At 38.0% G+C, this 12,569-nt stretch overlaps 1 protein-coding gene across 1 annotated transcript; it reads right to left on the reverse strand.

Moving 5' to 3' along the window:
• On the reverse strand, nucleotides 203-3,191 carry LOC18782145 (peroxidase P7). The gene is made up of 3 exons (XM_007215637.2): nucleotides 2,382-3,191; nucleotides 1,964-2,155; nucleotides 203-1,114 (listed from the first exon to the last, which is right to left on the reverse strand). The coding sequence occupies exons 1-3, from the start codon at nucleotides 2,697-2,699 to the stop codon at nucleotides 566-568; spliced, it is 1,059 nt and encodes a 352-aa protein (XP_007215699.2). The 5' UTR covers nucleotides 2,700-3,191; the 3' UTR covers nucleotides 203-565.

Raw genomic sequence — 12,569 nt, forward strand, 5'->3', positions numbered from 1 at the left:
AGACCTGTTGGTGACCTTTAAGAACGAGTTATTTTTTATGTTAATCCGTAAACCTTGTTTGTGACCCGTTTAAAATAAAGTAATTTTACTTATTTCATTTTGGTAGATTAAGGACGTGAACAACATGAAGTCAGTCAAATTGGTTATTGCTGTTAGATTTTTCAAATTTCATCTAAGTTTTTCGTTACATCACGTTATGGGCTGAGGGAAAGATGAAGTGTCATATATGGGTATAGCAAAAAGCCTTTTGGGCAAAATAGCATACATAAGCTTGAGTCCTAGAACAAAACCGTGAAGGCTTATGCCCAAAACGTATAATATGTTACTAGTGAAGCTGAGTCGTGACACAAAATTTGACTTTAACAACAATGTGTTTGTTGGGAGTAGACTACCTCATACATACACCATTGACCGTGCTTCAATTTCATAGCCAATACTTCTCCAATGGGCATGAAAATTTTTACACACAGATTTGCTGCATTTTAATTTGAATTAGCAGTCTATAAAGTAAACTTATATGTCACCCAATATTTATCAGTTGCACAAAACTAAATTCCTTATAAAATTAGTTCACTAATCTGCAATTCTTCCTGATCTCTCCATTTGTCCCAGTTAGAGGACTAATAGCGCTCATCTTCGCCATGGCTGCAGCAAAATCTCTTGAAAACGCGGCGGCGTTGTTACTATACGTTCTAACCAAGGCATCCTGACTCCCGCTGTTGAAGAGCTCCTGATCGGAATGAAGAAGACCACGACGAGCCACAAGGGCCTTGTAGTAATTATTATCGAAACGAGTCGGGGTTATATCGAAGGGAGCAAGATTTGTATCGCCGCCGGAAGCCGGACATGTAGCCTTACGAGTGGTGGCAAAGCTGGGGTCAATGTTGGTCTCGTTGTATATGCGGGTTTTGAATAGAAGACACTGAGACTGGCCTATTGTGTGGCCACCGGAGAGCACGGTCAGATCGCTGGCGGTTAAGCCTTTCGCTGCGAAACTCGAGATTAGGGTTGCGAGGTTGGCGAAGGGGGAGGGGAGTTGGTTGTTGGCATCGCTTTGGCTTGCAGTTCTTGCATCTCTTCGGCCTAGGGCTACCGTCCATGAGGTTCCTCCAAGCTGCACAAAGAAACAAAGTATTGAGCATGTGAATATCACGTGATCAAAACAAAAGAAAAAGCAAAAGAGGTCTTTTCCTATAAATGGATAGAATATGTATGATATCTTGGTATGTGGATTGGGTCGTAGAGGGCTTATGTCCATGCAAATTTTAAAATGGGTTAAAATTCAATCATTGACTAATCTGATATTTTAAAATATGTACGTAGCAGGTTAGGTTTTGTCCCCATGCAGGTTGTTGAGTTGGCATGCAGCAAAATCAGACCAGACACCATGAAAGTCAGAGAAATTATATAATAATATATGATCACGATGTACATATCTTAAACACGTGTTATAATATTGATAAACGACATGGTTTATTTTTTCTTCTTTTAGAAAATAATATCAATAAATATCAACTTATATTATAACATGTTTACAAGATATACTACGTGTCCGTACTACCTTAATATTCTATAATCACTTAGAAAGTCGTAAGTCGTCAGGACCATAGTTGAAAAAATAACGCTTGTCCAAACAGAGAAAATAATAATAAATTGAGATCTAAAATTTATGTATTAGATTGAGAATTTGACATGCACAACATAATTCAACTCCAAATTAATGTCGACAAAAGAAATTAGGACTACTCCCAAGTGAGATGTTTTCTTAAAAATAATAGGAAATTAAATTGTTAGGACCAAAAATAATAGGAAATGATTGTACCATAGCTTGAAAACCAATCTACCCCAAAATATGGCAAAATTTTATGGTAAATTAATTAATATCCATGGAAAAGCTTGATGCTTCACAAGATGCATATCAGTAGCCTATTACGTCAAATTAATATAGTAGGTAGCTACTAACCAAGACAACTCCATCCCGGGTTGCGAGTGCTAAAATATCTGCACAAGATACAGTAGCATTACAAGCAGCTTCCACTCGGGTTTTGATGGTGTCAATGACTTCAAATCCCCTGACTGAGTTCTGGTTTGGGAATGCATTCTTTTCACCGGTGAAGGTGGCCGTGTCATCCAATAGTATGGAAGCGTCGCAACCCTATTGAAAAACAACATATTAGTATTAGACAATTGAAATGGTAATGGGACACAGTCGAGTTAGGGCCGTTCCTGACTTTTGGGTGACTCAGGGACGTAAATTAAAATGAGACCCCTTTCTCTTTGCCAATATATTTAAACATGATTCCACATATAATTAACAATCTTTGTCTACGATAACACATCAGATTGTTCGATATAAGAAAACACTACTGTATTGTTCTCACATTTACAAAGCAGTCGTGGAAGAATAAGCGAAGGATCGAGGCACCCATCCGAGCCTCCCTAGTAACAGCCTGACTCATAGCATTGCGAACGATGGTCGGAAGACTTGGGCAGGTTCTTGCATAGAAGTTGGGAGAGAGTTGTGCATTGGCACCACAACCAAAAAAAGGGATGATGAAGAGTGTAACAACAATGAAGGAGTAGGACAGAGAGGCCATTGCAAGCTTCATGAATATGAGAGCTGAAGAGATGAAGCTGGGCTTTGTGGTGTAAGGAGAAGGATTGAAGAAGCAGTCTATATATAGAGTAAGATTGTGCATGCATGGAATGAGAGATGAGAGGTGATTTTGAACGTTTTCTGTGAAGGCGTTCCATTTTCAAACTTTGTTGCTTTAACGCGTTTACCATAAGGTGGAGGGGACACCATCGGCTCCAATACAAAAAGAAAAGGAAGCATATCCAACCAAATAAAGCAGGTTTGACTTCTGTACACTTTTCCAAATCCATGTAAAACACGAAGAAAAAAAAAGACAAAAGAAGAAGAAGAAGATGGACGACACCCATATCAGCAATTAGCAAGCAAAACAGGATAAGCCAACTAGGCCCCCCCAATAATACACATCGTTCTCAAAAATTCAACGATTCCCTATGTTAGGTATAAGCTTATGAGCCACCAAAGTTGCCTTTCATATATATAAACTAGATATTCCTCGTTCAAAGACACCTTGAGCTTAAGGATACCAAAACTCATTTGCAATTCCTTTTTTTTAAAAATAAAAATAAAAATAAAAACCGCTGGAAGGGGAAGGGGGGGTATATTCTCATACACACATAGTATCATGGGGGATCGAACCTCAAACTACTAGCTAGCATGTGCATGCCAACAGCTCTATCACTGAGCTAAGAACCCATTGACATTTGCAATGCCATTTCGATAATATATAAGAGAGTAAAAATTGCAATGCCAAATTGCCATATGCAGCCTATGTATAAATACAGTCCTGATCTCTTGGACTACAGAGGTCCAAGAGATTTGTGGTCACTCACCGTTCGATGTAAATTCAACGATTCACTCACTTTTGCACTCATTTTAAGAAACTTTTTTTGAATAATTGGATTAATATCCAACGATATGTGACCACAGTCTCTTGAACTCTTGTGGTCCAAGAGATCGAGACTGTGTATAAATATACAACATATATAGAAGATATGTTTCTTTGAGATTGAAATTTTAAATTTGATGAGTTTCAACATATCACAGACACGTGTAGAGTAAGTAAGTATTCAATCGTCTAATTAATTTAATTGACTCTTATTACAAAGCTCCAAGTATAACCTAAACCTCTCTGATTTTGAGAATTAGATAGGAAAAGTCTTTGTTGTTTTGTCAACTAGGAAAAAGTCAGGAGACATGCATGCCGTAAAAGTTTGAATGGAATCGGGTTGTCTCTACAATTGACGAAAATAACACTCCCAAGTGGGAGGTACGGGCTACTTTTCTCGTGTGTTTAATTCAACCAACTCCCGGACTGGGCTTGGACCAGTTAGTAGTTTCCCTTTCTTTTCTTTCTTTTCTTTTATTTTTCACTTCTTTTGCTTTGATTTTTTTTTTTGTACAAACTTCTTTTGCTTTGATAGCCGAGAGTAAAGAAAGCACAATGGTTGCAGTATTAGAAAACCTCATTATAAGCCACAGGCAACCCATGACCTACAGTAGTGAAATTAGGATTTCAGATTAAAGGGGATCCTTCATAAAAAAAAAATTAAAAATAGTTCGAATAGGAGCCCTCAAACGCTAACGGGTTAATTAATAATATTATTTCATATTGATCAATAATTTATCCATTTATTACAGTCATAATTGTTCTGAATTTCATATTTTAAAATAGTTGAATATTAATTAATCTCATCATTTACACTATTAAAGACTCAAAATTTAATAATTTATACTTCAACAGAAAGAATAAACACAAACAATGTTCATAATTCTTAATATTAAGGTGCCCTACTTAGACATGTAAAATTGGGGAGAGGGAAATTCATAAAGCTTAAGCTAATCAAAAGTGGAAGAGAAAGAGAAAAAAAGAAGAAGAAGAGTTTTTACTCCAAAAGGCAAACATATAGCAACATATATAAAGTAAAATATGAGAAAATAAAAAATATGAGAGGGCCTGGGCCCACCCTGGTCCTTAGGTGGCTCCGCCACTATTGACCTATATTCATATTCACTACAGACAACCCATGATCAAAGGGTGTTGGCCACAGATTGACCACGGAACACGTAATTATGGTAGACGCATGATGCCATTAACTTTTAGGCACGGAAAATCGTCTGAGGCCTATAATGGTGGATCTCACCATGCCTTTTTACCCTTGCAAAAATATGCATCCACCAATTAAAATATTAATATTTTTTGAATTCGATACCATCATTACCAAATGATGAAGAGAAATAATAAAAAATTACAAATGGATATAATACGTAGTAATATTCATGGCTATAGTTTGAACTTTTAACGCTTGGGAAGAAAAGATATCAAAATTAAATAGTCGAATTCTAGTCTTGATCAAGGACTAAAATATCGATAATATCGACGAAATATTGAGGATATTATCGTTTTTCGGGTCAAGAATATTTTGGAACATATCCATACACATATTGTATAAGTATCGATAATATCGGAAAGGCTTTTTATCACAAAACGTTCCTGACATTTGTGAAACTATTAGATTGCATCCTTAAAGTTTTTTTGTATCACTCATGGTCCCTAACGTTAATATGGGTGCTCTTAAATAGTCCTTCCGTTAAAAAACTGTTAAATCCAAGAATATAATCGTCAAATCAATCATATATATATATAAGTCTAGAAACCTGTAGACTTGTTACAGGAATTTTGTTTTAAAACCGTCCTATTGTTTCTATGGTGCAGATTTCAAACAACATTTAATAACCTGTCTCGCACTCTCGTCCTTCCTCCCTCTTTTCCTCCGTTCTCATTTCTTCCCCCATCTATATTGCTGAAATTTCCTTCTTTTTATTTTTATTTTTTTCCTTCCATCTCTCTCTCTCTTCTCTTGCACTTCTCCATCTCCAGTCCACTAAGTTTCTCCCTCCACAACACTCTCTTCCTTGTTGCTTTTATCCATGGCAATAACATAACTTTTCCTTCTGTTTTTATTTTATTTTTTATATAATGGTTTTGGCTGAGTTCTTATGCATTGATGTATGACTAATTTATGGTTTTGAGTAAGGAATTGGTTTTTTTTTTTTTTTGGAAAGCCGAAACAAGTTAGGAAAAAAAAATAGAACAGAAAAGAAAAAAATAGAAAAGAAAAAAAGAAAAAGGGAGAAAACAGCAAAACAAAAGAACCAGAGCAACAACCCAAAATGGTGGAAGAGAAAGGAATAAGAAGGAAAATATAGCAACCCAAATGCTCCCCACCAGAAACACCCAAAGCCCCACAGTCAAAATCCAAACGCCCAACAAACTCTCCAATCCCAGAACAAAGCAAACAACTGTGGAGAGGAGAGAAGAATAGGGAAGGTTAAAGAGAAAGGAAATTAGAGGGAGAGACAGAGGAGGAACCATAAGAAATGGGAGAAGAGAGGAGATGGAAGGAAAAAAAGAAAACTTAAGCCACGCAGATGGGGGAAGAAATGAGAATGGAAGAAGAAAGGGAGGAAGGAGACAAAGAGTGTGAGAGAAGGGAGGGAGATGGAAGGAAAAAAAATAAAAATAAAAGGAAGGAAAATTCAACAACACAGATGTGAGAAGAATTGAGAATGGAGGAAGAGAGGGACGAAGGAGATGGAGAATCTCCCTCTAGACTTATATATATTATATAATTTTGGATTGATTTGACGATTATATCCCTAAATTTAATATATATTTTTTTACAGAGGGACTATTTAAGAGTACCAATATTAATGTTAGAGACCATGAGTGATACAAAAATACTTTAAGGATGCAATCTGATAGTTTCATAAACGTTAGGGACGTTTTGTGATAAAAAAGCCTATTGAAAAATATTGACGTAGATAATTTCTCTCACACTTCAGCAACATTTGGCAAAAATGTCGCTATAATATCATTGTAATATCGATAATATCGAGATGATGAAGACATTGAAAAATTTGAAGAGTTATTTACACTAACACCTCCTGAGGTTTCTTGTGTTTTCACAAAACCTCCCAAGGTCTCAAAAATTACACGAGCACCCCCTGAAGTTTCAGTTTGTTTTCACTTTCCGTTGATTGTTTGTCCAAAAATTGATGATTTCATTAAAAAAAACTTATGTAAATGACAAAATTAACCTCAATAAAATATATGCAATCTAATCTCAAAGGCCAACTGTTTGAGCAAAATTTTGCACTGGGAATATTCGTGGGTTGATTCCTCGACATTTGATCTTCCTTCTTTCTCTTCCTCGATCCATGCAAAATAAATAAGAGTAAATAGACCACACCCGCGAGGTGTTGGCCAAAGGCCCTCCGACGCCTAAGTTAGTTCAACTGAATCTTGATAAAGATTTGATAAGGGGAGAGAGAGAGAGAGAGAGAGAGAGAGGATTTTTCTAGGGTTTTGAGTGTTGAGAGAGGAATTTAGAATTACCTTGAATGTCTTGTGCAGCCATGTATTTATAGTCTCCTTGTGTGCTAGGGTTTTGGGAGAATAATCGTTATTTGGTTAGGATTATTCTTCCCTAAAAAGATGATAGGAATTACTCCAAGATGTTTGGTGGAAATTGGTTCCTTGATTTAGGGAGATATTCCTATATTAAATCAAAGGTAATTTCCTAATTAAATAGGATTTAATTAAGGTAATTAGTTTGACCTAAGTAATATTCCTTTTTCACGTGTCCTCTTCGTATTAGTCGATGAAATATATGTTCCCACAAATGCCCCCCAACTTTTGCATGGCGCTTGTGAGGCAAGGAGGAGATGAGAAATATTTATCGAGTTCTCCAACTGCATCTGGCCTTTCTTCTTTGAATTGGGCTCCTAATTGGATTAGGCTTTTGACTTCTTCTTGGGGTTGGGTTCCTAATGGGAATAGGCTTGTGATTCCTCCTTGACCTAGGATGCCCAACCTTTATAAATACAAAGCTTATCTTCACTCATCTTCAAATTGTAAACTTGTCATCTTCTACTTTCTAACTTGCGAAAGAGATCTTGAAGGAGTGTATTGATTGTCGAGGAGAGAAGTCGTTGTGCACACCAAGGTAGGACAAACTTGTGTCTTTTTTCTTTGTGGCAAGGACCAGCTGCGTGGGCCCGGCTGGATGTCATCGTGACGCGGTGGCTAGAGCGACGAGATTAGCCGGATGGTGGTAGCTGTGGCAGTGGTTGCTGCTGTAGCGAGAAGTGGAGCCTAACCCATTAGGCACCAAACAGAAGAACTGATCGTGCAATGGTGAAGAGCATGCATCATAGTTTTAGAAGGACCCATACAATGAAAGCAAGTGGTATCTTGGACTATTTTCTACCGAAGAAGCATCTCACGTGTAGGGAGAGCGTGTGGGCGAGGTGCTAGAGGAAATGTTTCATCTTCGGTGGAACTTTAAGTTTCATAGATGCTTCCATAATTGTTGAAGAAGGAAGAGAAAGACCTGTACACAGACAAAAAGGCCATTTGAGCTTGAAATTCCAACTCAGACCAATATCCACTCTTAACAGTATACCGACCATGACAATCACCAGTATCTTAACTCAGAGGAATAGATAGGTTGAGTTCAGCTTTAGGAAAGGTGAATAAGCGGTAGATCTCAGAAACATTCCAGTGACCACTAGTAGTAATAATGTAACACCCCTGACCCAATTTAAATGTTTTATTTAATTTATTTCTATTTGTGAAATTATAATTTTGCCCATAAGGGTAGGGTCACTTCAACCACTTTTTAATCTAGAAGGATTTTGGGAAATTGAGTGGTACCATTGCATAGAGCTCGATGATACGAGTTCGTAGACAGGCGGCACGCTCAATTCTGAGTTGTGACAAGCCTGTAAAGGTTAGAAAATTGAAAGGACATATCAATAATTTAAAATTTGTCAAGACCCCTAAATACCTGGATCTCTCTCTTCCCTAGCGCACTCACTCTCTCTCCCCCGACAATTTCTCTCTGTTCTGCCTCTTCTCTTTGCGACACCGGCTGTTTCAGACAGTGATTTTGTCACCGTCTGGCCACCAAATCGCACGAGACCACTTCCAAAATATCTCTCTCTCTCTTCTCTCTACCCAGCCTACCCAATTTCTCCGATTGAAAACCCAACGATAGGTGGCGGCGTGGACTGATTTTTGGGTTGACTTTCAATTACTGTTTCCGGAAATTCCGGCGACGATTTCCGTAGACCAAGGTACAAATCTTCATCCTCTCCTTGTGTTCTAGCTGATGGTATGGTTGGTTAGGATCAATTTGGAGTGTTTAGAGTTCGATCTAAAACCTAGGTTTTGAGCCGACTGTTGAGGTGTTTTTTGGCTAGCTTCGGCCACTTTTTGGCCGGGGTCCAAGACCAAAAGTGACTCCCGAGTTGTGGTGGTTGTGTAGTTATAGGTATTGGCCGGCGATTTGAAGTTTTTCGATCGCCGAAAATTACTCAAGATATCCACGCTTTGACAGGACGTGTGGCGGCGCGTGGAACCCATTGTGGCAGCTCTTAAGGTTCTAAAATAATCCTCAAGTCGTCCCAAGCACGACAGTATGTTAGGATGAGCGATAGGTTATTGTTCGACTATTGAACGAAACTTCACATATTGGGCGGTATTCGAGTTCGATAGGTTTGGACTATCCAATCGGTCCCATTTTTCAAATATGTCGTTCCTCGTATTTCTAGGATCATGTAGGAATTCATGGATTGAGAATCGGAGTCTTGGATACTCCGAATAAATGATTATAGGTTTAGGCAAAATGATCGCCGTCCGATTTTACGATTGGCTTAGATCCGACCGCTCGATCGAGACCAAACTTACATGACTTATTTAGTGGACTTTGTTGGGCTGATAGGAACTTTCGGCTCAAAAATTGGGGGTTATGGGCCCGGCGGGCCCCGTTGACCAAAAATGAGAAGTTTGACCAAACTGTTGGCCACGGGTCTTTTAAGACCATCTCGTCCTTTGGGGGAAGTACTAGAATGGCCTCAGGACCTTTCTAAAGTTGCGTACACATTAAGTTTTCGGAAACTAGGGTTTTGAATTTAAATTCTCAGTTAAGGCCTTTTAGTAGTTGTAATTGTACTTGGAAGTTTGTTTCTAAATTGGTATTATGCTTTGAGAGTTTTTTATTTTTTTATTTTTTATGTTTATGAATTATTATGCAATCGCTTCTACTTTCCTAGTATGTTATATTATGTTTAATTGTGTAGAATTGGGAACGGCTTGGATAATCGGGTTTTGGCATGAATAAGAAATTAATTAAATGCCTGATTATATGTCTATATTTAAATATATGCTCGATGGCTTGAAATCGATGAATTATGAATACTAATTTTTTGAAAAGTATGTTGTGCATAAATGATTTTGAATGAGAACGTAGTCTATTTTTGATTTATTAGATTATGGAAAGTATGCTCTAATCGGATTATGGGATTCGTGTGACATGAGGATTTTAGCGAATATTTAGTCATTATTATTATGGTTATTATTATTGTCGTTATCATTATTATGTATAAAGGTTTCCATGTCGAGAGAATATATATAATATTGGGATATGGGTTTGTGAATTGCACCATCATATGTACCTTTCCCGGTTCGATATGGATAATAACCACCCATGCATTGAGGTATTTTTCGACGTTGCGAGATGTTGATTATCCAGGCACCCTTGGCGTGGTGTGTCGTGACCTTGACCGGCATTCCATTCGCGTAAGACTTATTTCAGGTGCATGGTATTGAGGATTCTACCGTACCTGTCTGGAGAGCAATAGTCCCCTGGTTGGACTGCTCATTCCCTAGCCACATGAGTATTGAGGATTCTGTCATGTGGTCCAGTAAAACAATCCCTGTGTTGGATTGTTTCCCCCCAGTACATGATGTGCACTATCATATATACCTCCCCTAATATTGATACTTGATATATTAGACACAAGGTAACTCTTCGGAGGTGTGTTAGGATACCGGGCACCCTTGACTGGGTGTACCGAAGACCTTGACCGGCAGTCTGCATGAGTAGGATAGATATTTAGCCACATGTGTATTGAGGATTCTACCGTGTGTATCTGGGGAGCAATAGTCCCCCAGTTAGACTGCTCATTCCTTAGCCACATGAGTATTGAGGATTCTGCTATGTGGTCTAGTTAAAACGATCCCCGTGATGTATTGTTTTTCACCGGTACATGATGATTGTGTGAGTTGTGTAATACACACACACACACACACACACACACACACACACACATATATATATATATATATATATAGAGAGAGAGAGAGAGAGAGAGAGAGAAGAAGAAGAAGAAGAAGAAGAAGAAGAAGAAGAAAATGGTGAATTTTATATACATATATAGATAATGGGTACAAAATTAGGAGAAGAAAAGGGTGAGTTTTATGTGATATAAATTGGATTATTTAGATATTGGATATTATTATTATTATAATAAATATCTTACGTGTTCATCTGAGTTATTATATTTATTAAGTAAATGAATAATGTTTACTGGTTTATTGGGAATTTGGTTGTGCATTGAGTTTTTATTTTATAATTTTATGACCTTGTGTTTTGGGATTTGGGATAGTGATTTTGAGTTCCAGCAGCATGGGCATTGAGGATTCTGTCGTGCATGTCTGGAGATTAAGTTTCAGCTGCATGGGCATTGAGGATTTCGTCGTACGTGTCTGGAAAATGTGTTTATGTAAAGATAAAAGTATAATGGGAACAACGGCGGGATTTTCTTGAGTATGTGCATGGTGAGTGCTCGGCACAAGTGTGATCATTGTTATGATACTTGGACAGTGTTGTTTTGCAATATACGCATTGGATAGGGTATGGTTACCTGAAGAAATTATTTTGGAAAAGTAATTTGAGTTTCAGAGTAAACGGTTAGTTTTAAAAGAGTTATGCATTGCACATGTGAGTCTTTACAGGGAAATGGTTTTGAGATCATGGGAGGAAAGGAATTTATAAAATATTTAGTTTTATGCCTTGTGAAAATTGGAGTTGAGAATGAATCTAATTTTAATTGTTGGTTTTACTTGGACAATATCTATATATTTTTCCAAATTATGATCCTTTTAGCTGGAAGAACTATGTGTGGTTTGATCCCTCTTTAAGGGTACGCAGGCAACCTGGGTTAACCTAGGTGCAGCCGCAAATTGATACGTTTTAGTTTTTTGATCTGTGCTAGTGCTCTGATTTTAAAGGATTGTTTATGAGGCCGAAGGCCCATTTTGTATTTTCCGTGTGCTACTGCTTTAGGTGTGCTAGTAGTTGGTTGTTTTTCTGTTGTGTTTGACAGGTGGAAAATTTGGTAAAGTCCATTTTTCAAGGGAAACTCTGCTGAAATTTCAGTAGAAGTCAAATTGTTTATTCTTTTTAAGTAGGGCTACTAGGCTTTTTTAGTAAAGTGGGTCCAACATCGGGTAAATGTCGGAAGAGAAGCAGGATTCGTCAAGAATTCTGAGGGGGAATTCGGGGCAGGTCTTGCCAAAGAAGAGCACTGACTCTGGAATCCACAAGGAGGCAAAGAGAAGATTGAACAGTAAATGTAAGATGGTGAGGCACCCACGGATCAATGTAGATGTTCACAAGACGGCCATCACCGATACGCCATCGAAGACCACGGGAAAGGAGTTCACGACCCCATAATATCGACTGCCACGTAAAAGAAGGTGGTGAAACCCCTCGAGTATGCAAAAAATAAGACTCTGGAAAATACTGAGCTTTAAGCATCCGTGCGATGAGGGATTTGGGAAATTCCAGAAGACGCCACCCTTGTTTGTCAAGCAAAGCCTAATTAAAGCACACAAGTTTTGAAAACCGAGACCTCCTTCAGTTTTGTGCTTACTAAGAGCCTTCTGGGTTTTCCAATGGATATCTTTTCCACTACCTTTAGACCACCAATAACGAGCAAAAATACTCTCAATTTTAGAACATAAGCCAGCTGATAGATGAAAGACACTCATATTATAGGTAGGCATCGCCTGACACACCGCCTTAATAAGCACCTCCTTCCCAGCTGTGGAAATAAGTTTACCTTC

Source organism: Prunus persica, chromosome G3 (assembly GCF_000346465.2).
Source record: "Prunus persica cultivar Lovell chromosome G3, Prunus_persica_NCBIv2, whole genome shotgun sequence".
In the NCBI taxonomy this organism is placed as follows: Eukaryota; Viridiplantae; Streptophyta; class Magnoliopsida; order Rosales; family Rosaceae; genus Prunus; species Prunus persica.